Here is a 26,947-nt window from a genome sequence, read left to right on the forward strand (position 1 = left end):
ACCCACTGACTGGGAGAAGATATTCACCAATGCCGCACCAGACAAAGGTCTGATTTCCAAAATTTATAGAGAAATCAGGAAAGTAGACTTTAAAATGCTAATTAACTCAATTAAAAAATGGGGCACTGAACTGAATAGAGAATTCTCAACAGAAGAAGTTCTAATGGCCAAAAAACACTTAAGGTCATGCTCAACCTCTTTAGCGATTAGAGAAATGCAAATCAAAACAACTTTGAGATATCATCTTACACCTGTCAGAATGGCTAAAATCAAAAACTCCAATGATAGCCTTTGCTGGAGAGGCTGTGGAGGAAGGGGTACCCTCATCCATTGCTGGTGGGAATGCAATCTTGTGCAACCACTTTGGAAATCAGTTTTTCGGTTTCTCAGAAAATTCGGGATCAACCTACCCCTGGACCCAGCAATACCACTCTTGGGAATATACCCAAGAGATGCCCTACCATATGACAAGAGCATTTGTTCAACTATGTTCATAGCAGTATTATTTGTAATAGCCAGAACCTGGAAACAACCTAGATGCCCTTCAATGGAAGAATGGATGAAGAAAGTGTGGAATATATACACATTAGAGTACTACGCTGAGGTAAAAAACAACGACTTCTCAAATTTTGCATGCAAATGGATGGAAATAGAAAACACTATACTGGCCGGGCAGTGGTGGCACACGCCTTTAATCCCAGCACTCGGGAGGCAGAGGCAGGTGGATCTCTGTGAGTTCGAGGCCAGCCTGGTCTATAATAGCTAGTGCCAAAGCTACAGAGAAACCCTGTCTCAAAAAACTAAAAAAAAAAACTAAAAGAAAAAGAAAGAAAACACTATACTGAGTGAGGTAATCCAGACCCCAAAAGATGAACATGGGATGTACTCACTCATAATTGTTTCTAGCCATAAGTAAGTGTCACGGAGTCTACAATAGGTGAACCTAAAGAAGCTAAGTAAGAAGGTGAACCCAAGGAAAAACATATAGTTATCTTCTTGGCTAAGGGAAGTAGACCAAATTGCCGGGGAGAAAATTGGGATCTTGGGGGTGGGGTGGGATGGGGATAAGGGGAGATGGGGAGAGGAAAGGTAGAAGGGAAGGAGGGGGGGACTTGGGGAAACAGGAGGATTGGGATAAAGGTAGGTTGGATAGGGGAGCACTGAACCACAATTCTTAGTTAAGGGAGCCACTTTAGGGTGTTCAAGAGACTTGACCCTAGAGGGGCTCCCAGGTGCCCAAGCTGAGGTTCCCAGTTAGTTCCTTGGGCAGCTGAGGATAGGGAACCTGAAATGACCCTATCCTAGAGCAATACTGACGAATATCTTGCATATCATATAGAACCTTCATCTGGTGATGGATGGAGATAGAGACAGAGACCCACACTGGAGCACTGGACTGAGCTCCCAAGGTCCCAATGAGGAGCAGAAGGAGGGAGAACATGAGCAAAGAAGTCGGGACCACGAGGGGTGCACCCACCCACTGAGACAGTGGAGCTGATCTACTCCGAGCTCACCAAGGCCAGCTGGACTGTGACTGAAAACATGGGATAAAACTGGACTCTCTGAACATGGCGAACAATGAGGGCTGATGAGATGCCAAGGACAATGGGCACGGGGTTCTGATCCTATGTGATGTGCTTGCTAGTGGGAGCCTAGCCAGTTTGGATGTTCACCTTCCTAGATATGGATGGAATGGGGAGGACCTAGGACTTACCACAGGGCGGGTAACACTGAATGCTCTTTGGACAGGAGAGGGAGGGGGAAAGGAGTGGGGGGAGGGGGAGAACGGTGGACGGAGGGGGAGAAGGGTGGGAGGAGGGGGAAGGAAATGGGAGGCTGGGAGGAGGTTGAAACTTGTTTTTTTTTTTTTTCTCTCATTTTTGCAATAAAAAAAAAAAAAGAAACACACTTGGGAAGTTTGCTCCAAAATCTTGTACTGGTAACAACTGGCTGTTTTGTTGTTGTTTTTTTTTTTTGTTGTTGTGTTGCTCCAGTGTTAAATTGCTTAAGCCATTAAGTTCATGGAAATCTGAAAAGAAATGGTTTACTTTGGCTGTCAGAGCTATCCTTTCTTCATCTTTAGGTACTTTGCAGCGGTATTTAGTAAACAGAGTATCTACAAAAGTAAATCTCTGGCATATTTGGTTATTTATATGACATTTAAAATATTTTATTAGTCTTTTATGCTTTTCTAGATGGTCGTTATAAAATGGCGAATGGTAAAAATATCAAGTCAAGAACTAGGCATATTAAAATTTTAAAATAAAAGGTTTTGATAGAAGAAATACCGCTTTTCTTTTGTTCTGAAATCACTATTGTACATATTTCTTCTGACTTTGTAAGACATTAAATGAAGATATATGAAAATATTAGAGATATTCTTCTATTATTGACCTAAAGATAAACTTTTATATATTAACTTGAATATGCTCATCATTATTCCAACATTGTTGTATTATTGTCAACCAAACAAACCAGGATATTTTATTTGTTAAATTTGTTCATAATATTTTTTGTTGATCTTTATTACTACAATTCATGACATTACAATAAATATTTGTGTCTATGATTTTGTTAAGGACTTAGTGATTTCTTTTGATCACACAATATATATATATTTTATATATATATAGTAGTTTATAGCTACTTGTATATGCATTTAGAATGTTTTCTCAGATGCTATGTGTGTGTGTGTGTGTGTGTGTGTGACTTAGCTGCAAAATTTCAAGATATTTTCTGAAGACCTTGTGTAACTTTGTTTCATAATAGTCTATGAGTATTCCATTTGTTTCGTTACTGCATATGCAATTGGTATTGTCAGCTGTGTTACTGAGATGACTGTTTTAAATCAATAATTCTAGCTACACTGCTTTGTAGAAAAACGCTATTTAGGCAGTTTAGGAAGAATGCTATCAAGTTTCTTTGTTTCCTCATATGAAAGCCTATTAATCCAAATAAACTGATAACAAATATCAAAAACAACCCTTGTAGTCAAATGACTAAAAATGCAAAATAATGATAGGATACAAATTTAACATGTAAAATCCACTTGTTTTGTGTATGACAATAATAGCCATCTGAAATTAAAAATAGAACATCATCGATGCTAGCGTGAAAGTGTAGAGAATTAGACACACCAACCTAGCAGTTGTCTACTGAAGCAAGGATAGAACTCATTATCATCTGAACATAAAATGGCCTATAAAGCCTCATGTGCATTAGTGTTGGGCTGTAAGTTGGTTGTACTATTTTGGGTGATTGTGGCCTCACTAGAAAAGGTAGAGAACAATGGAAAGGCCTCAAAGGTTATCTTGACTTGTGCTTATGACCAAATGTCTCTTATGTTCATTTCTATGTAAGATGTGTTTTCTGCATGTTCCTACTGCTGTAGCAAATCGAACTTCTCTACTGTTCTGCTTTCCCTGCAAAGACAGACCAAAGTCCCATGGAATTCAGAGACTAAATAAATAGTTTTGCCCCTAAATTGTCTCTGTTTTCTATTTTGCCATAAAACATATGATGAGAAAAACAACTTACTGTATCTTTTTGCATAAAATGTATGGATTGTTCCCATAGTCTTTTGTACTCTAAACAAGAACTCTATCATCAATTCAAAACTTATGTTTTTCAATTTCCCTTCAATGAGTCTGTTTATTTATTAAGTATACACAAGATATAATTATAAGAATATGCTGATATAATTATATGTAAACACGTGTCTTTAAATCTACATATGCCCTGATAAAAAATGAAGAGATATAGATGTAATCTTGTTACTTGAATGCCTGTTTCCACACCCTTAATTTATCAGTAGAGTTTAATCTATCTCTAATTTTTATCTGTCTATCTATCTATCTATCTATCTATCTTGAAGAGTTTTAAACTCGTGGAATACTGTTTATTGGTTCAACCTGCAATTAGCGAGTGACCAGTTCTCTAAGATTCCTTTGTAGAGTTGTGTAGAGGATAATGAGAATGACAAAGGGAACCAGATACTCAATGGTGGAAAATTATAAACTGACTAGGACTTTGAATCTCAAAAGAGCCACATTAGTTTTACAGCATTTGATGTAAACATCAACTCAGTAATTTTTATCCTCAAGGGGCACATAACACACAGAGAATATGATAGAGAATACTTTTCTGTACTTACAACATTTTTCTCATATACCTAGACCTTCATATTTTTATTTGAGTGAGTGAGGTAGTGTTTTGTAGACACATGCTGTTTTATTTTGAGTGTGTAGAAAGAACCTTCTACAGAAATGTCTTCTGCAGAAGGGATTTCACAAGGGATCTCTTTGAGCAACTGACCCATTATCTGTACTGGTTGTGATCAAACATTTCATTATCAGCTTTGACTTTCCTAGAATAGTGGAGAAGAAGGTTACTGAGAACTCTGCCAGAGCAAGAATGTTTCTAGATCACCAATAGTGAACATTGAATTTTTGTCTTGACAATTATCCTTGAATTTCAGAGTTTCATAAATCTTGGGTTTGAAAGAAGCATTGTATGTATTAATCTTTTCAACCGTTATTATTAATAAAGACCAAGGGATGGGAAGAAATTATATTCCGAGTCACTGGAAGTCTGTTGACACCTTTTGTGGATCCATATTATGGGTAGAGGAAAGAAATAGGGGTTACTTAGGAATCAACATGAACAGGTTTTATTCTTGGAGGTCTGTCTATTTGTTCTCTCAACCAATGCTTGTAAATCACTAAATCATGTGTAAGTTCATTTGTAAACCTTCTTACAGGTGCCAAATATGAAGCAAATGATTATGGAAAATGACTCTTCAGTGTCAGAGTTCATTTTTATGGGCCTGATAGAACAACTTGAGCTCAAGATGCCCTTATTTGCTCTGTTCTTGGTGAATTACACAGCCACTGTGATGGGAAACTTGAGCTTAATGAGTCTCATATTCTTGAACTCAAACCTCCACACTCCCATGTACTATTTTATCTTCAATCTCTCCTTCATTGATTTTTGTTACTCATTTGCCTTTACCCCCAAAATGTTGATGCATTTTGTTTCAGAGAATGCATGACTCAGCTGTTTTTCTTAAGTTGTTTTGTGAGCTCAGAAAGCTATGTGTTGACAGTCATGGCCTATGATAGCTATGTTGCCATTTGCCAGCCACTAGTGTACAAGGTTATTATGTCATCTGAAATATGTTTTTCACTGATGTTTGGTTCTTACTTAATGGAGTTTGCTGGGGCCACGGCTCACACAGGGTGTATGGTCAGGCTCAGGTTTTGTGATTCTAACATCATCAACCACTACATGTGTGACATCTTCCCACTTCTCCAACTCTCCTGCAGTAGCACCTATGTCAATGAACTTGTGAATATTTTATCACATTTATTTTTACCTTTTATTTTTGACATTTATCCAAAGATCACATAGTAAAAAGAATTCATGCAATTAAATATTGGAGCTTTACTGAGTAAATAAAACACATTTTCAAAAAAAACCACATTTTCATATAACACTGATATTACCAACAGGAATTACCATACCTATTGAATTATTATATGCTAGACACTGTTCTAAGGAATTTTTCATAAGTCTCTTAAATACATGACACTACTGTTGTTGCTTTTATGTTGAAATGAAAAAATAGACACAGGTTAGAACTTGTTAAGCACTTATTATCATAAATGAAATTTTTTTAATATAAAGAAGTGATTTCTCTGCAAAACCCCTACACCTAACATATATACATGTTATATATATATATATATATATATATATATATATATATATATCTTGGAGGTAGGATTTATATTAAGAAATCATTAAGAAGTTGCCAGCATTTTGTATTAGAGGCTTTTCATTTTAATTTGTAATGGAATTGTATAATTTATTTAAGGAGAGTTTACTTTATGATTATTTGAGCATTTAGTAAATTTACTTCTCTACCCCAGTCTTCCAGACCCTGAAATCAGCAAATACATTTTTCATTAGTATAATTGAAATCGTTACATTTTGATTTTAATATATGAATTTTATCTGTGATTTTTATTATCACATACATACTTGGTTAGAGAACACTGTCATAAAAATGTTCTTCCATTAGAAATAGAGATAACATACTACAATAATTCTGCAAAAATGAGCATATATTAAAATGACCCTTAATGAATTCTTACTATATCCATAGATCAGTTCGTCTCTAAACCCTCAATAGAGAAGCTTCTTCTTGCAGTAGATGACAACTGATATAAAGAGCTACTGATTAACATGCAGAAAACAAGATTTTTTGTAAATTTTCATTTATTTATTTATTTAGTTAGTTTAGTTTACAATTCAATCCTAGTTTTCCCTCCCACCCTTCCTCCCACCTTGTCTCCCATTGGGACGAGCAGTTGGGGGGTAGGCTGGCGGGGTAGGCGTGAAAACAAAATTTATTGGAGTGCTTGACTCTAAATGGAACATTCATATCCAAGCCCTCCCCTCAGCCCCAGGGATTTTCACAGAAGCAGATAAAGAAAGCTTGTAAGGACCTGTGGTGGTGGATAATTTATAAACAAAGAGTTTGTCCTCATACAATAGGGTAACTGCATTTATAAATCCACAGCAACTGTGACAACATGCATATGTCCTTTCAGTCTCAAGCCGCACAAATCCCAGCATGGAGGGAAAGAGGTGTGGACAAAAGACTACTACTACCTGAGGAACTATTGACATTTAATTGTTTATGGAGTGGGAATCAGTTTTTCTGAATGGTGTGAGATCTATTAATTCATCCACACTCTTGGCTAGAGTCAACACTTAAAGAGCAATTAGAAAACATAATTGGGACCAGATGGCTTTATCCTAAGAAAAAACAAACAACAACAACAAAAAACCTTCAAGTTGGGTACATTGGGATGCAAGAGTAGATATAGGAAGCATAAATTGAGGGGTATGAGTATGATCAACATTCATATATGAAATTCTCATATAATTTATAAAGCATTATTAAAAATATAGTGGTTATAGCTCAATAGATTTATTATGGTGTCTTGTAAGACATATAGGTCCATATAGGTCACACTGACTTATATGCCATTACAATACTAATTTTTATTTCTATAGGTTGACAGTACAACTTGAACTCATGGAATGGTAATACCTGTAGTGCTGTTCTTTTTTCTCATTATTGCTTGCCTTTCTAAGTGTCTTTACTGCTTCCATATATGATTTTAAATTGTTTTCCTAATTCTGTGAAAAATGATGTTTTTATACCATGATCTCTACTACTCTCTATTGCTTTAATTATTTTATTAAACGTTCTATTGAATGCTTTTTTGATTATGCAAAACAAAAGCTTTTAACTCTAAGGGAGTAAAACTACCATGTATTCTGAACCAGAGTGACTATGACCCATGTCAATGGACTCACGTTGTCTGGGCTTATGTATTTTAAATAGACACATAAACATTTATAGTCAAAGAATAAGAGAGAGTCAAATATGAAGCCATTTTCAAAACAAACAGTTGGGAAAACCAGGTTACTCTAAATCTTGAAAACATATTCAAATTTAGACATTATATGAAGGCAATCTTCACTTTTAAGTTTGTAGAATCCAGTGCTAGGTTAAATTAAAATATTCTAAAGGGTTTACCTTATTTCAAAAAGGGTTAGAGATAGCTATATTAAGATAATTCATTTCTAGGCTGGCAATATCCCTTTGTTCCACAACCACAAAATGCTAATCTGTGAATAATTCTTCTATCTTTAAAGTTAGTGATAATTTTTTTTCAGGTAGATGTTAAGTTTTTGATTTGAATCTTATTTGTGTTCTTTTTCATTTGTGGGATTATCACTCTAAATTTAGGCTTTCTTACTCATTCACTAAAATTACCTGATTTTCCTGTATCAGCACACCAGGCTTCTTTCTCTCTAGTGCTCATATGTTCACTTATACTAATCAATCTGTTTCTGAATAAAACTTTTATTTGATAGTCTTCTTTTACCAGCTCTCACTTATTTTGTTAATTAGAAGAAGAAAAATAGATTAAATTTTGACTCCTCTGGTTAACTTCATCTCTAACAATAACACAGTTCTTTTAACTCTGTTGAGGTTTGTGTTTGGAATTAAATCGAGGAACTCCTGAATATGTCGATGTATAAAATAATGATTGTGTATTAAAGAAAATTAGAAGAGTGAGTTCTGAGCTAACTGTGCAGAACCATGTCTGATAAACACAGATTCAAATTATCCTGAATAAAATATTCCTACATGGAATCAGTGCCATAACCCACAAATAAATGCATTTTCTAATTACATTGATGGGAATATTAAACATCAAGAAGAGGGAAAACTCTTTCAAAATGTATGGTGTTTTCTTGTAGGCTTCTTTATCTTGTTTTTAGTGTAGACTAGAGTCTTGGTAAACATAGTGATTCACAGTGGCGTGTTTACACAATAGTCATAATTTGAATATGGCAGATGAGAAAAGAAATGGAAATGGCTTTAAAAGGACTAAAATAGTCCAATATGCTATTGGCCCTTGTCAGATAACTTTTCATTTCTCTAAAATCATGATGAGACATTTGAGACAGATATAGCTGTCTTTAGGAACCTTAATGTGCGGTATTTTTGGGTTAGCCAACTTTAGTATGGCACATGACGGTGCCATGCAATAAAAAGATACATCAGGTTCCTAGGCAAGAAGATCTTGAATCCCTTCCAGAGCTTTGGTTCTTTACCTGGTAACTGTGTCATCTACTAGTTGATTATTTTTCCACCACATAAGAATAGTTAAACATAGAATCAGATTCAAATGCAGTTATCCTTTTAAGTATTGTAAATGCACTGTTAATGCTTGCCAGTTTTAAATTAGACAGATAGGACACATGGTACTCTTACAACTGCAAGGCCCAAACTCATCCTAAACATGCTTACATTTATATTCCTACGTAAGTGATAAACTACAGAGGACAAAAATAATAATTTTTGAATGCAATATACTAAAAATGTAACAGTTAAGCAGTCAGAATTATATAATCCATTATTTTGAAGAATTCTAGGTTGTATCAAGTTTTTCTTCATATTGTTTTGAAACTCATTTGGTTAGAGTCTTCTCTCAGTGGATGAAGTGAGAAATAATGCTAGGTAGTGATTTGGGCCAAATAAATGTGATTATTAACTGTATTATTCAAAATGTGGCCAATAAACTGAGTACCACCATTCACTTTATGAAGAAATCCTACAATCCAAAAGTTTCCTGGAATCTTAAAGAACAGAGCAACTAATCTTTTTGTGTATCTCCAAGATGTGCTATTGTAATTGAACACAACTTAGAAATGGAGTACCTAATGAGATTTCCTATAAAACCATTGAATTTCATGGGACGAGAAACCATTACCACTCTTAAGTCCATATTACTTAGAGTCATAACTGTATGTGTGTTGGAGCTAGAGGGAATATTTGCTCTTTTCTTTGGAGTCCCAGGTACCTTATGTAGATAAATATGCAATAATCATTTTGTTGTAGCCATCAGATTTTTACCACTCATCAAAACAATTATAAATAGAAACTAATATAGAAAAGCACACATGATGCATGAAACTATTAAACTGACTTGGGGCATATTCTTAAATCATAAGAGGATACCATCTGGAATTTTCCCTAGAGTGACCAACATTCCAAAAAACATTTTTTATGCCCATGTAAATTGCAATGAAAATCTCGGTAACATCTTCAAACTCAAATGCAAAGATTAGTTTACCTGCAGTTTTAGTCTCTGCATATTTCTTTGTTCTACAATTGTGTCATTCTGAAGACTATTAAAACTACCAGATAATGGACATAGTTGATATCACATGACTTGTTAAAAAAATGGTTCAACATGAGTTCACATTTCGGTCATATTTCTAATACAGTGTTTAAAATGGACCAAAATTCAAACCCACAAAAGCCGAATCAAGCTTCATAGAAAGGTAAATAATATGAATACTTTGGCAGTGAAAATATGAGCTATCCTAGCTGCCTCATTACCAAATAGTCATATATAATGAGATGTTCACCTCAGCTTTAAAAGTGACAGGCACTTCAAATGTCATGAACCTGCCCATATATAAAGCCAACAAATAGAATACATCACCAAGAATCCTTGGTGAAGACCAAAAGCCTTTTCCTTAACTAATTCACCAATATGTATTTACTGATTCTACGTAAATATGTATTCATTTATATTATACTTGTGTCACTAGAAAGGGGAAAGGTTCCAGCAGCTGACAACTATGCTATAGTCCAATTGTTGGGATTTGGTTACCCTTGAGTTTTCTTCTCTCTGGTTAACTAGGTCGAAACTGTGATTAGGAATTTACATCTATAAATTCTTTCCTGAATTTCCATGTATTTAAAAAGAAACTGGGGAACATAAACTAGCAAAGTAAAATAGGATTATTTATAGTCCTTTTAGAGTTGGGAGAAGAAAAGTTCTTAGATTCCTGTAGTGGTGCTACAAGTTCAAAGAGCAAATTAGACAAAAGCCAAGAAACAGGCATGAAAAGTGCCAGATTATGTGAAAATCCTTAAGTGGAGCAAGTTGCTCTGCTTTTGGCACTAGAACTATTAGAGTCCAAGTTTATACACAATTAAGAAGTTAGTAGACAAAAAAGAAAACTGGCCTCATAAATCCTCAATGTAATACTACACATAGTTACAAGGATGCCATTCTAAAGGCTGTTCTTTTTTAAACTTAATTTATTAAGAAGTAAAATAGAATTACATAGTTTTCACCCCTTTTCCTCCCTCAAACACCCCATTTTCTCCTTCACCAGCTTAGTCCTACTGGTGCTACTTGTATGTATGTGATTTCAGAAAACCGCAAGGGTCAAAATAGAGAAAACAAGTGATGTGGGGTGCTAACCCCCATGGCTATATCTAAAACACAACTTTGGTACCTAATATCAAGGGAACTTGATTAGGAGGTGAGGTATGTGTGTGTATAAGAGCCACATGACCTGGAAGCTACTGTGAGATTGTGTCTCTTAAAAAATAATTACAGGGAACTTAACTGATGATACAGAAACAGTATGACTTCCTGAACAAGGCCTGAAGGAGTGCAACACAGGTAGGTGCGCCAACACGGAAGGGGTTAATCTCACATGGGTCCACCCACAGACAGTGAAGTATAAGCAACTGAAGAATACTTGGAGGAACTTAAATTGTCCTCCTCATGATAACCAGTTAGTTATGAAGCTTTTTATTTTTTTCGTTTTTGGAGGTGGCAATCAAGATGGAAATGCAGCACCCACAAAGGCATAATCAGGACAGTGAAGATTGATACTTTTGCTATGATAGCAAAGGAGTCACTCCTAACTAGGTGACCATTTTTCGACTTCTGGCTAAGATCATGTATAGAACACTGGGGACTCACAGTGGAAGAATTCAAATCAGCTTAGGAGACTTTTTGCATAGAGTATTTTTCTTTTCAGTTTTCATGTACTTTTGGAAGGTAGGTGATTTTTACATAACTGGGTTGGGAACAAATCTCTATTTCTTTGGTATAAAATGTTTTGTGCTGTCTTTTATCTTGAATACAAAAGAAAGTATAAAATGTAAGATTTTCCAACGATCCGCACTTTGTCTATGTAATTAAAGCTCATTTTTGTCAATTTAGACAAATTTTCTAGGTGAAACTATGACATATCATAAATGTCTTTCATAAATCATGGTGGAGGCAAGGACACTGTTACTTACAAGAAGACTCCAGATTTGAATCAAAAATTCCCCAAATTTGTAATCCCACAAGATATACTATAGAAACGCCTTCCGTCAGGTTACGGGTGCGCTTTGGGATTTGCTCTCCAAGGTAGCATTCTTAAATTAACTTTGTTATTTTAACTGTCTTAGAGATGAAATTTTGACAAATCGATTTTCAAGACTTTAGAGATATACATTTCATGTGCACATCCAGGAACTGAAAGTTCTGTAAAGAGTTCTGCTTGTGGAAATTTCTATGAGACCCATACATGCCATGGAACAATGTCTTGATAATTCACGTCAGTGGTTGTCTAGACTCTTAAAGCACTCCCTCACTGGAAGGAGTAATCTCTCTTTCCATACTTTTCTACCTGAGGTTTATTCTTGTATATTTTTATACAAAGGCCTAGAAGTCGGGGCAGTACAGGATTAGACTTGGAGTTAGAAAATTATCAGTCAAGAAACTTGTCTTGAGATTAATAAAAATTCGCTGGGTGGTGGTGGCACACACCTTTAGTCCCAGCAGTTGGGAAGCAGAGGCAGGCGGATCTCTGTGAGTTCGAGGACAGCCTGGTCTAAAAGAGCTAGTTCCAGGACAGGCTCCAAAGCTACACAAAGAAACCCTTTCTTGGAAAAACTAAAACAAAAATAAAGCAAAGAAATTAATATTTATCCTATGGGAGACCTCAGAGACAAAACTTGTGTAGCTATGATGAGCAATATAAAATATGTTATTAATAGTATTTCAAGACTGTTTCTCAAAGAATAAACAAGTGCTCCTGTATGTGTGTGTGTGCGAGAGAGAGAGAGGGAGAGAGAGAGAGAGGAGAGAGAGGGAGAGAGAGAGAGAGAGAGAGAGAGAGAGAGAGAAAGAGAGAAATACAATATAAGGTAATTTTTCCAAATTCCAGACAATAACTTGACTTTTTAAAGGTAGAAACAACATACAAAAACTTTCCTCAAGCTTGCCTGCTCCCTATGCTTTGAGAGTATTTTTTGACTCTAAAAAATGATAATTTTCCTCATTAACCCCTTTCTCCCAAATTTCCCATTTCTCTGTACTGAATTATTTCCCTAATGTGACTCAGATACTCTGAAACCCTCTATCCTCTGAAAAGACTAATGAGATTTGCACACAGTTAAGATAAACCTAATTTAAAACTGTATGCACATCTTTAAGTCCCAGTGTTTGTCTTATCTTACAATCTTTTTGTAAGAGTGTTTATGGCTTTAGATTTTAAGTTTAGATAAAAGGAATGTTGTGTATTAATTTTTGTATGTAGTGTATATAATTCTTATTATCATTATTAAATACCTTTTTTATGTCTCTAACTTCCTTTTGTTCAATATAGTTCTCATGAGAATATATACTTGAGCACTTTATTTTCTGAGGGCAATTACTATGCAATGAACATTTGATAATATCTAGAGGAATATTGTAGACTCATGTTCATGTATGTATGGTGGTGAAGAGGTGACCATGCCATGGAATGGTAGGAGCCAAAGAATTTGTTTTGTTTCCACTATAGAGGTCAATTGCACAGCAATAATTTTTCTTTACTCTTTTACTCTTTGTTCTTTAGGACTCTTATTCTTTGCTCTTTGGGTCCTATAACCCAGCTCCCAAATCATGACACGGAGGTTTATTATTATTTATAAATGCCTATCCTTTGTTTGGCTTATTTCTTCCCAGATTTTCTTAAATTATCCCAACTGCCTTTTGCAACTGGGCCTTTTGCTTTTCTTTCTTCTGTATATCTTACCTTACCCCTTTGCTAAGGCTGTCTGGGTAGCAGGCCCTTAACTTCATCCTCTCCTTGTTCTATTTTGCTACTTCTCTCATGTTCTCATTATTCTTCTCTTTCCATATTTCTCTTCCTATTTATTGTCTTCCTGCCAGCTCCTCCTATCCTTTCTCCTGCCTCACTATTGGCCATTTAGCTGTTTATTAGACCATCAAGTGTTTTAGACAGGCAAAGTAACACAGCTTCACAGAGCTAAATAAATGCAACCTAAAAGAATTTAGCATATCTTTGCACCAGTAAAGCAAATGTTCGACAGCATAAACAAATGTAATATACCTTAAAATAATTTTCCACAGCATCTCTTCCTTTTTGTCTAAACAAAATAAAAGGTTTTAACAAACATAGGAAAACTATATACAGTAAGTATAATAAATATACACAGATAACACAGGCAGTAATTACATTAACAATGTCCAGTCGTTTGCATTTAACAAAATCAGAGAAAATACTACATTACCTATCATATCTCAGTAAATCCAAAGTTTTACACCTAACTTACTTTCTTTCATAGTTAAAGAAATCTGTAATTCTAACTATCTAGTCTTCAACTCCATCAAAGACCCATAAGGATATAATTTTGTCTAACAACAGAAAAACATCTTGCTGCCTGGACTTTGACCAAAAGTTGCTCTGCAATGTTAGAACACTTATCTTCAGCCTACAGGCCTAGAGTATCTGGCACAATTTTCAGTGAAGCAGGAAATTTTAAGGGCTGTCCTGATTTGTATTGGCAAAGTTCCTAAGTTGCTTTCCTCTGTGTCTGGCAGAATATACAACAGAATCTTCTATGAAGCAGGAATTTTGAAGAACTGTCCTACCTTGTTTTAACAAATTTCCTCTGTGTCCTGCTTGTCCAATCCTCATACCCATATTGTTCGCAGTCAAAAACAAGATCATTTTTACCCCCTGTGGCTAACCTTGCCACAATGACAGCAAACTCCATAAGGAGTTTCCTCAATGCCTATCATTTCTGAAGTAAATTGTCATGAAAAGCCCTAAATTAACAAAGCTTTTATTTATTTATTTATTTATTTTTGATTTTTTGAGACAGGGTTTCTCCGTAGCTTTTGGTTCCTGTCCTGGCACTAGCTCTTTCTAGACCAGGCTGGCCTCGAACTCACAGAGATCCGACTGCCTCTGCCTCCCGAGTGCTGGGATTAAAGGCGTGTGCCACCACCGCCCGGCTTAACAAAGCATTTTACATGCCATATTCTATAGGTCTTGAAGTGTTTGAAAATCATCTATCTAAAATATACCTATTTAACCTGAAAATATACCTAATGTGACTACAAGTTTAATTATTATAGTTGACTACTAGCCTAATTTTTTATTTATATGTTGCATTTATAAATGAAGTGCATAAGCACAATGCCCCAAACAAAATTAGAAACATATATACCGTGTAGCAGAATTAATTTTAATGTTGTATCAATAGACTAAAGTCCAATATCAAAAACCCATGCCAATGCAGAATTTCTAAGATTAATAATTTCATTTTTGTCCTTTATCCCGCGAAATGATGACAAACATTGATCACTTATGAAATAACCAAATGTTTGTTTCCCACAACCCAACTCTTGAGATTGTGGATTCCATGTTTTCTAGACTGCTTACTATTGTCTGTGGACAAAGTATCTTTAGGATCCCTGAAAAAATTTAAGATAATGGCCAAGGTCTGGGAAGACCAGCAATAGTCTTTGTTTTTATAGATCACCTGTCAAGCTCCAGGAGTTCTCCCTTGATGAAATCTGATCCATAATAACCTGGAATAAATCCACAACCTCTTGTTATCTATGGGAACAAAAGCAAAACTGCTTCTCCAAAGCAACACATCTTTTAAGTTCCATTTTACAGATACGTTTTTTGACTTCCGTCTCAAAGGGAAGGCAGTCTTAAAATATCTAGGCTAATTGATTTCAGTTCTTTCAGTCCCATGCCTCTTAGCAGTTGTTTGCTTATCAACAATAAAAAAATTCAAAATCAACGCAACAACATATAGGATACCGACTATTACTGTCTATTGTTCATCTCATATTTTTCTTTATAGTTTTATTTCTGCCTTTAAAGTCGTTATTATTTTCAAACTATTATTCCTTTAAGTGTTCCTTTTCCTTTCTTAAGCCTAAGTACATTGTACACTGGAACCTGTTTAGAGCTTTTCCGTCATGACCTTTCTTACTGTATTTCTTTGAGCCTTTTTTCCCCCCACAGAAGCAAACTTTAGACTACTAAGCTACGCTTGGAATCTGTTCTTGGCTCTCTTGGCTGATTTTATTTGCTTCTATTTTGATGAGAGCCAAACCTAAAGCTCACAGCGTATTTAGAGGTGCATTTGACCAGGAACTACATTCAATCCCACAGCTATGGAATGCCAGTGATCTGCACTGTGGTAGGTGTTTTGACTTAGTTTTTTTGTTTCTTTTTAGTGTAAAAAAAGCTGTTTAAGTGCTCTGGCATACAGCAGGGTTTCTTAAAGGAGTCATTTTTTTTCTTCTTTTTCTCAGGTTCTAGATGGATATTTGAGCCCCATGTTGGTATGCCAAAATAATAGTTATTGTTTTTTATTCTTTTGGCTTTTTTACTCTTTGGGGGAGCCCTCCACCCAGTTCCGAAATAATTCACACAATAAGGTTTATTATTACTTATAAGTGTCCAGCCTTAGCTTGACTTAATTCTTGCCAGCTTTTCTTTTCTTAAATTATCCCGTCTAACTCTTACCTCTGGACCTTTTGTTTTTAATCTATTTTTAATATATATCTTGCTTTTACTCTTACTCCATGGCTGGCTGTGTAGCTGGGTATGTGGACCCTGATGTCCCCCTCTCCTTGTTCTATCTTGCTTCGTCTCCCTCCTATTCCAGGTTTCACCTTGCATGTCTTCTCTCTGCCTACCAGTCCTTCCTATCCTTTCCCCTGCCTTGATGTTGGCCAGTCAGCTCTTTATTAGACTATCAGGTGTTTTAGTCAAGCAAAGTAACATAGCTTCCCACAGAGTTAAACAAATGCAACATAAAAGAATGCAATACATTTTTGCATTAGTAAAACAAATGTTTTACAGCATAAACAACTCTAACACACTTTAAAATAATTTTCCACAACAAATAACAACTTTCCTTATCTGAGTAAACATGTGAACAGTATAAAGGGACAAACACTTGCTAATATATTTTCATGTAACTAGTAAACTAATACATTGTATAAATTATCTCAAAACATAAGAGATCTTTTATTTTATGAATTTTAAATTATTATTTTTTGAACAAGTTGGACTTATAAATTTCTGTATGATAATCTAGAAATTTACCACTGGCTCAGAATTTAAGTCAATTTTTATAAACCTATGTTATAATTATTGATAAGAATAGGCAGCTGTGCAGGGTCATGGTACACGTCTGTCTTTACCCCAAGCACTTGGGAGGCAGAGGTAGGCTGACCTCCGTGAGTTCAAGGACAACATCATCTAGACCTCCAGCTAGTTTCAGATCAGCCAGGGCTACACACACAAAAAAAAATCCTCATCTCTAAAAAGAAAAGAATATACAGATGTAAATAAACAAGAATCAGCATAGTGTACAGTTTCATAAGCTGTGAAGTGAAAAGCTCTAATGTAAATTTCTACTAACTTGAGAGCATATTTATACTTCTATCCTCTTTAGACCATTATTTTTGTATAGTACTAATCCTTTGTTAACAGTTTATTACTAAAATAATAGGAATACTGAAAATGGCAAGTGAACATGTCCCTGGATATTTCTTCTTGCCGAATTGTACAGAGCTTAATGAAGAGAATGACAAAGGGGACCACTCACAGTTCTGCCATGGGGATTAGATATTCCTGCTAGATACTTATAAATTGAGTAGAACATTGAATCTCTAAAGGACTGCTGTTAGTTTTATGATACAGACTGAACAATTTCTACCCACAGGGTATTAATCAATCATAGAAAATATCATAAGAGAATAATTTTCTATGTTTTTAAGGGATTTTTATGAAATCTTGACCTTGAGACATTAGAGAGTCATATAAGATAATTATATTCTTTTCTTGTATGAGACAAGAATCTTTGTGAAATTGTCAAACAGCATCCATGTCATTAACTCCAGGGACCTTCTTATAGAACATCAGACACATTGTCTGCACTGATTGCAATTATCTGCATTATAGCAAGTTTGACCCTTTGAGCACAGTGTGGAAGAAGACACCATATACTCTTATGTCAGGGAGGAATTCAGATAAACTAAGGTGAGCAATGAATAATCTTTATCTTGACATTTTCCTTCCAAACCATATCTATAAAAGTCATAAATTCTGAGAAAATGCATGCATAGCTCTTATAAGCCTCAATACTTAATAAACACTTAGTGAACAAAATAATGTTCAAAGAATGTTTCTGGAGTGATAAACACAACATGAATAGAGGAAAGAATTAGAGATTCCCTTGTACTCTGTATTCCTTCACTCAAAATTGGAAATCAATAAATCCAACTCTGATCTTGGAGTGAAAATTGGTTTAACATTGCTTTTTATATAAATTCTTACAGATGCTACACATGAAACAAATGACTACGGAAAATGACTCTTCAGTGTCAGAGTTCGTTCTTGTGGGACTGACAGACCAACCTGAGCTCCAACTGCCCTTATTTGTTCTGTTCTTGGTGAACTACACAGCCACTGTGATGGGAAATGTGAGCTTAATGAATCTCATTTGCCTAAACTCAAACCTTCACACTCCCATGTACTTTTTTATCTTCAATCTATCTTTCATTGATTTCTGCTATTCACTTGTCTTCACTCCGAAAATGCTGATGAGTTTTGTTTTAGAGAAGAACATCATTTCTTTCAAAGGATGCATGACTCAACTGTTTTTCTTCTGTGTTTTTGTGAACTCAGAGAGCTATGTGCTGACAGCAATGGCCTATGATCGCTATGTGGCCATCTGTCAGCCTCTTTTGTACAAAGTTGTTATGTCCCCCAAGATCTGTTGTCTGTTGATATTTGGTTCTTACTTAATGGGGTTTGCTAGTGCCATACTTCATACAGGGTGTATGATCAGGCTCAGGTTTTGTGATTCTAACATCATCAACCACTACATGTGTGACATCTTCCCTCTCCTCCAGCTCTCCTGCAGTAGCACCTATGTCAATGAACTTATGAGCTCTGTCGTAGTGGGGACAGCTATCATTTTATGCTGCCTCATTATCTTTATCTCATATGTTATGATTATTTTTAATATTATTCATGTGTCCTCAGGTAAGGGTTGGTCCAAAGCCTTGGGTACTTGTGGGTCTCACATCATAACTGTCAGTGTCTTCTATGGATCTGGGCTGCTTGCTTATGTCAAGCCATCATCTGCTGGGACTGTGGGCCAGGGAAAATTCTTCTCAGTGTTTTATACGTTATTGGTGCCCATGTTGAATCCTCTCATTTACAGCCTCAGAAACAAGGATGTCAAGCTTGCTGTGAAGAGAACCTGGAAAAGATTAGCAAACTGATTCATCCCATGGCGCGTCCTTTAAACCCACCTCTCCCTGTTTGATATGTTTTTTTTCTTGGTTTTTATTACCTGTATTGTAGTTTTATTTAATTTTTCATTGACCTTCATTAGCATTGATGGAATTTAGAGTATAACACCACTTTTCTCTTTCCACCATACACTATAACTCTGTATGACCTGTGAGGATATGAGACATCCTCAGGTTCAATGTATTTCTAAGATGATCTGAAGTTCATTGCCTACAGAAGATTAAGAACTTAGAATAAGAATAAGTTCTTAGTAATTTTTCTTTCAGATCTTTTTTAAAAATATTTATACATTTATATTTTAATTTTATATGTGTGAACATCCCTGAATGTAAGTTTACCATATGCATAAAGGTATATGTGGAGGAAAGAAGACAGTGTCATCTTCCCTAGCAATAGATTTATAGGCACTCAGAATCCACCATTTAAGTACTGAGAAAGTAATTCATTTACTTTCATCAGGAGTATCAAGAGGTCTTAACAGCTGGATCTTCTTCATGTTACTGAGTGTATGGATTTTTTTTTCCAGCAAATAAAATTCCTAAAGTTCTATGTTTTATTTCTAATTTGTTTCTTTCTTAGTTTTCTGATATAACTTTAAGTTACTTCTTTATTTGAAAGGTTTATTAACTGCATATTCACTGAAAGAGATGAGAAGGCAATCGTGGACATGGTAAAATTGTCAAAATCTCAGGAATTATTTGAAATGGTTCTTTTCCTAACATTTTATTTTGAAATAGAGGATGGAAATCTGCCATACATTTTACTTTTATGGTTATCAGAGAATGTATTAGTCCTATTCTTTTTCTCTTGTTTCTACAAAATACCACAAGTTTGAGCAGCACAGCCTGGTACAGAACAAATTAGCAAATAGCCTGTGTTCATGCAGTGTCCACAGAGGAAAGAGGACATAAAATCCTAGAGTTACAGACATTATAAGCACGGATGAGATTGCTTGGAGTCAAACTTGGGTCAGGAAGAGCAGCCATTGCTATTAACCATTGAGTCATCTTTCCAGCCCCAAATATTTATTTTTAAAATACACACCTATGATTTTAAAACTTAACATACAAAGCAAATAAAAATAAGGTTAAGATTGATCTCTGTGTGTCTAAGGATTATAGCTTGATTATCATTTACTTCATGACTAATATATACTTATAAATGAATGATGACATATTTACTTTTTTGGATCTGGGTTATCTCACTTAGGATGATATTTTCTACTTCTTTCCATTTATTGCAATTTTTCATGTTAATATGGTTTTTATTATGTTTTAAAACAATCATATTTTATATACTATTCCCAGTTCTTTCCCTCCTGTCCTCCCATTACCCTCATCTTAACCCTACCTCACCCCCATCTACTCCTCAGAGTTTTTTTTTCCATAAATTTTGATGAGAATTGCATTGAATGTATAGATTTTTTTTTGGTAAGATGGTCACTTTTACTATGTTAATCCTACTGATTCATGAGCATGACAAATCTTTCCATCTTCTGATATTTTCTTCAAAGATTTGAAATTCTTATCATTCAATCGTTTTACTTGCATGGTTAGTATTAACCAAGGTATTTTCTATTGTTTTGCAATATATTGCTGCTATGAAAGGTGTTTTTTCCCTGACTTCTTTCTTATTCCTTTTGTCATTTGTATACGAAATCACTAATGAATTTTTTTAATCAACTACTTTGCTGAAAGTGCTTATTAGTCATAAGAATTCTTTGTGGAATTTTTAGGGTCACATGTATACTATTATATCATTTGAAAATAATGACATTCTTTCTTCTTCCTTTTCAATTTGTATCCCCTTGATCTACGTTAGTTGTCTTATTGCTCTAGATAAGATTTCAAGTACTATATTGAATAGGTGTGGAAAGTGTGGGTGACATTGCCTTGTTCCTGATTTTAGTGAAACTGCTATGGATTTTTTTTTATTTCATTTGATCTTGTCTATAGGCTTATTGTGAATTGCCTTTATTATGTTTTGATATGCCACTTGTATCACTACCCTCTCCAGGGCTATTATCATGGAAGGTGTTTGATTTTTGTCAAAGAACGTTTAAGCATTCAATGAGATAACCATGTGATTGTTGCCTTCCAGTGTGTGTGTTTATACTGTGGATTATTTTTACAGATTTTCTTTTAAGATTTTAACTATTCCTAAATCTCTGGAATGAAGCTACTTGATCATGGTGGATGATCTTTTCGTTGCATTTTTGAACTTGGTTTGCAGTATTTTATTGAGTACTTTCACACCTACATTCATCAGGGAAATTAGTCTGTAATTCTTTTTTTTGTTGAACATTTATTTATGTGGTTTTGGTATCAGTGTAACTGTGTAAGCTCATAAAATGAATTTGGCAATGATCCTTTTGTTTCTATTTTGTATAATAATTTGAAAAGTATTGATGTTAGCTCTTCTTTGAAAGTGCAGAAGAATTCCATGCTAAAACCATATAGAATGGGTTCTTTTTGGTTGGATGAGAACTTTAATGACGGCTTCTATTTCACTAAAAGTTATAGGTCTATTTAAATTGTTTATCCTATCTTGATTCAAAATTATACATTTCTTTATTTTCCAGTTTTATGGAACACAGATTTTTAAAGTATGTCATTATGATGTATTTATGAACTTCCAAAGTGTCTGTTTTTATTTTCCCCTTTCCATTTTTATTTTGTTAATTTGTATATTTCCACCAATTTTTAATGTAGGCCCTTGGTGCTATATTTTTTCCTCAGAACACCACTTTTGTTGTGTCTCATAAGTTCAATATGTTTTGTGTTCATTTTCACCGAATTCTAGAAAGATTAAATGTCTCTTTTTGTGTCTTGTTTGACCCATTTTTCATTCAGTATGAGTTTGTTAGGTTTCTGTTGTTTTTATTATTCAACTTAATTAATGGTGGTCTGATAGGATAAAGGGAGCTATATCAATTTTTTTGTATATGGAGAATTGCTTGGTGTCTGTGATTTCAGTCAATTTTGGATAAGGATTCACGAGGTGCAAAGAAGAAGGCATAATATTTTGTGTTTGGGTAAAATATTCTGTAACTATGTATTAGGTCCATTTGGTTTATAGAGTATATTAACTCCAGTATTTCTCTGTTCATTTTTTGTCAAGTTGTCCTTTCCATCGATGAGAGTGAAGTATTGAAGCATTTTACTGTCAGTGTATGAGGGTCGGTTAATATGGGATTTAAGCTGCAATATCATTTCTTTTACACACTTGGGTACCCTTGTGTTTAGAGCATAGATGTTAGGAACTGAAATGCAATTTTGGTGGATTTTCCCTTTGATGAATGTGTAGTGTCCTTCCCTATCTCTTTTGATTAATTTTGGCTTGAAGTCTACTTTGTTAGTTATTAAAACAGCTACTGTGCTTGCTTCTTAAGGCCATTCATTTGAAATACCATTTTCTAAACCTTTGCCCTGAGGTGATGTCTATCCTTGATATTGAGAGTTTATTCAGCAGAAGAATGGATTCCCTTTCATATCCATTCTGTTAGTGTGTATGTGTAATTGAGACATTAATTTTGAGAGATGTCAATGACTAATGGCTGTTATTTTGTTGTTATTTGAGTAGAATCTTGTCATTTTGTTGCTGTTGTTTGTGGTGGTGGTGGTATGCATGGGTTCATGTGTATGTGCATGTGTGTGTATGTGCTTGTATGTGACAGTGTGTGTTTAACATCTTTTGATTTGCTGGTGTAAGATTACTTATTTCCTTTGTTTTCATGTGTGTGGTTTACCTCCTGTGGTTAGAATTTTCCTTTTAGTACCCTTTTTAGGACTAAATTTATAGATAGACAATTTTCTAATTAAACTTTATCATGGCATGGAACATCTTTTTTTTTTTCCCCTGTGGGAGTTTGAAAGAAAATGACTCCCAAAGGGAGTGGCACTATTAGGTGGTTTTGCCTTGAAGCGTGTCACTGTTGGGGTGGGCTTTGTGGTCTCTTTTGCTCAAGCTTCATCAGTGTAGCTGTTCATTGACTTCACGTTGCCTGCTAGATGTAGCACTCCCAGCTCCAGCACAATGTCTGCCTGAATGCCACCATATTTCACATCGTAATGATAATGGAGTGAACCTCTGAAACTCTAACTGAGCACCCTCAATTAAATGTCTTCCTTTGTAAGTTTTGCTGTGGTCATCCTGTCTCTTTTCTGTAATGAAAACCCTTACTGAGGGGAAAGTTGGTATCAGGTATTTCTGGTATAGGCCTGACCATGTGTAAGTTTTGAAGGAATTTAGACTTTGGTACTTTGAGTTATGAAAGCAGTGAAATGTTTTACACACTGCTTAATGGGCCATACATGGAGAAACATGGAAGACAGAAGTGCTAAGCATTATGTGAACTATCAGAGGCTCAATCAAGACGTTTCAGCCTAGAGATTGTTCTTGTGATATTTTGATGAAGAAAGTAATGCCATTTTTCCTAATTGAAGCTGTGTACCTGAGGCTAAAGTGAAGAGTTTTGGATTAATTCCATTGGAAGAAGAAATCTCAAAACCGCCTAATGAAAAGGAGTAAGCTGAGCAGGGTATATTACAATAAGCAAATTTTTAGGAGAAAATAAGCTCTAGGAAGTGGAATGGAGCTAAATCCTATGTTCAAGGACATAAAGAGATTTAGGAGTAGAATTAGGGAGTGGTGACACCAGCTAAATTTCTGGCTTGTGAAAGGAACTAAAGAAAACCTTAGAACTGGGTGTAGTGAGGTACACCTTTAATCCTAGTACTGGGAAGGTAAAAGCTGGCACATCTCTACCTTTGAGGTCAGCCTGGTCTAAAGAGCATGGTCAAGGACAGCCAAGATTAGGCTGTGAAGGAAAACAGAAAGCTGATAAAGATGAAATTAAACAATTGGGGGCGTGTTTCAGCCCCAGGAAGCAGCAGAATGTGACAGCTTTGGCCACATGGTTCTGACTTTGGAGTTAAGGATGGAAAAAAAGGGAGTTCTGGAATAAATCCACTGAGGTCAGTACCGTGTCAGTGGTGTCCTTGAATGGGGGCCTAGTGAGGCTATTGTGTGAAGCTGTGAAGTTGAATCCTAAATTGCCTTGGAGACCCCAAGATGTTAGAGATGCCAGAGTTGTGGGATACCTGCTCAGGAGAGTTGCTAACAAGGAATGCAACCAGCTCAAGAGAAAGAAGTGTGTTGGAGTCAGCAAAGCTGAACAGAGTTGGAGACTGGAGTGTTTTGACATCAAACATGGAGCTACAGATTTTGAAGTTTACCAAGCTGGTTTTTCATTCTTTCTTTTGTCCAGTATTTCCCCACTATGCTCTCTTCCCTGCATTTTGAAATGGTAATGAATATCCTGTGCTATTATATGTTGGAAGTATGTGACCTATTTTTTTGAATTTATTTTACAAGGGGATTACACAAATATTGTAAGAGTCTTTGAACTTTCAGACAAGTTTGAACTGTTATAGACTATGGGGACTTTTTGAAGTTGGACCTTGAGGGCCAAGAAGTAGAATGTGTTGGTTTGAAAGAAAACATCTCCCAAAGGGAATGACACCATTACAAGGTGTCGCCTTTTTAGAGGAAGTGTGTCACTGTGGGGTGGGCTTTGATGGCTCTTTTGCTCAAGCTTATTTCATTGTGACTGTCAGGTCACTTCCTGTTACATACAAAATATAGCACTGTCAGCTCTAACACCATATCTGTTGGCATACTGTCATGCTCCCTGCCATGATGAAAATGTCTGTCACCTTGGCAAATAACAATTTGCAATTTTATTAAGATCAATTTCTGGAGACTTAATTTTATTCCACTGATTCAAGTATTTAGGCATTTACTATTAGCATGAGTTAATAATACAATAAGTCTTAGTTTTATACTTGCAAAAAAGTCAACAAGTTGAGGGTTATCAGTACAGTATTATTTTCTTAAATCTTTTTTTGATAAACAAGTGACACAAAAATTTTACTAGGGAACTCCTACAGCTGATAACAACCACAATGGCTTTTTATATGTCTGATGCTGTAGTTTCCTGCACTAGGATACAGACCCTTGTTCATATTCTCAGACCCCATGTACAGTCAGAAACAGTAGTGTCTGCTTCAATAATCCCTGCATTCCCTCATGGAGATTACCTATGGAGACAGGAAACAGACCAGCTATCCATATGTATTCAGAAGACAGATACAGACTCTGATGTGGTAGAATGTAAGAACTCACACTCAAGCGTGACCTTCACAGGAGCATCATGGCATATGTTCATACATACTTATAGATATAAACACATAAACACACACATACATACACAAAAATACATACACACATACAAGCACAGAGGATTTGGTAAAAAATATGTAAACATATAATAGACAATTAAACATTTCATAAAATGCAAACTTAAAATATATTACAGCCATAAATATAAGATTCAGAATTAAATTTATTATAAAGTACTTGTATGAGAAAAATGTAGGTAACCCTAGGTTTTAAGTCTAGATTTGTATTATAACAAAGAAGAATAATCCACTAGAAAAGATGGTTGATATGCCACTTTTTAAAAACTAATCTTTAGTTTTGGAGGAAGACATTTTTAACAGAAAGCAATAAAATCAAATAATGAGGATAATTTAAAAATTGTACTAATGATAAGTGAATTTTATTTATATTATACTAAGAATATTTAAATTTCAACTATGAAAAATATGCAAACTGGATCATTTAATCAGAATAAGCCACTTAAACCTTGGCCTGCACAGTCAAAATACAGTTTGCTTTTTTCATTCTTTCATCAAGAAGGCTTTGTGAGGACACTTATGTAAAAAATGATGAAGATTGAAAACAAACACTTGAATATATTCCTAAGTACATTTGTTATCAGAAAACTGAAAACTCACCCAAACCCATTGCTACATATAGAACAATCTGGCAGTGTCAACTGTTCACACACACATACACACACATGTACACATAAACACACAGTGATTCATTGCTGGAAAAGATGCAAGATAGTAAGACAACTATTCAGATTTACTTCCTTTGACTTGATTGACATCTCAAACTGCCAAAGCTTCTTTTTATGGCATTTTTCCGTGTCTATAGGAATTCACAAGTGATGAAATTGTTCTTCTTTTTAATCAAGTGAGTTGACATATTAACTTTTATATTCACACAAGAAAATAGAAAGAGGGCACAGAGACTGGTTCAGACGCGGCTCAGTGACTGGCGCAGAGACCAGCACAGAGGCGGTGGATGCGGTGCAGACACAGAGGACGCGGCACATTTTTTGATAGTACAAGCTTGAAACAGTGAAGCCCACACTGAGAGCAGATCATCCCACTACAACTAAATCAAGTAGGTTTTTTTGGTGGCTGGCCTGCAGAGTGGTAGGCCTTTTGTTGGCGAGGTCCCTGGAGAACGGGGAGCCTGTCCCTGTCCCTGAAGACTCTCCTGAGTGGTGAGAGTGTTCTTGACCCATGGCGGGACCCAGGAAATGGAGCCAGCGCATTCCCCGACCCCCTGGACTCCCTGGTCAGTCTCAGGGGGCTGCTCCCCTCTACTGGGGCTGCTCCTCCTCTGCTGTGACCTTTCTCTCCCTGGCCCATCCCAGCTTGCACCCAGGGGCTTCCTTCCTTCACCCTTCTTTCCGCAGGGCCACGGGATCACCCAGTTCAGCCTGTTTGGGTGTTGGGTCGGGAGCTCGGGGCAGAGGGCAGCGGGAGATTCTTTGTTTTGGTGGCTGGACTGCAGAGTGGTAGGCCTTTTGTTGGCAAGGTCCCTGGCGAATGGGGAGCCTGGTCCTGTTTCTGAAGACCCTTCTGAGTGGTGAGAGGGATCTTGGCCTGCTTAAGGAGCCAGGAAACGGAGCGAGGGCATTTTGTAAGCAGTGCCCCTGGACAGCAGGGAAACCTGATCCTGTTTTAAAAGATCCATTAGATAGCATCGATAGAAG

The 26,947-nt window shown here is 35.8% G+C and overlaps 1 protein-coding gene and 1 pseudogene across 1 annotated transcript; both read left to right on the forward strand.

Annotated features, from left to right (window-relative positions):
* Window positions 1–4,759: 4,759 nt before the first annotated feature.
* LOC121451385 lies at window positions 4,760–5,409 on the forward strand (annotated as a pseudogene).
* A 12,641-nt stretch (window positions 5,410–18,050) lies between these two features.
* On the forward strand, window positions 18,051–19,001 carry LOC121451808 (olfactory receptor 143). Its single transcript, XM_041657572.1, has one exon. It carries the CDS (start codon window positions 18,051–18,053, stop codon window positions 18,999–19,001), a length of 951 nt encoding a protein of 316 aa, XP_041513506.1.
* Window positions 19,002–26,947: the final 7,946 nt, after the last annotated feature.

This window comes from Microtus oregoni, unplaced genomic scaffold (genome assembly GCF_018167655.1).
Source record: "Microtus oregoni isolate MIOR12 unplaced genomic scaffold, Mior012 000008F_ref0000371, whole genome shotgun sequence".
Lineage (NCBI taxonomy): Eukaryota > Metazoa > Chordata > Mammalia > Rodentia > Cricetidae > Microtus > Microtus oregoni.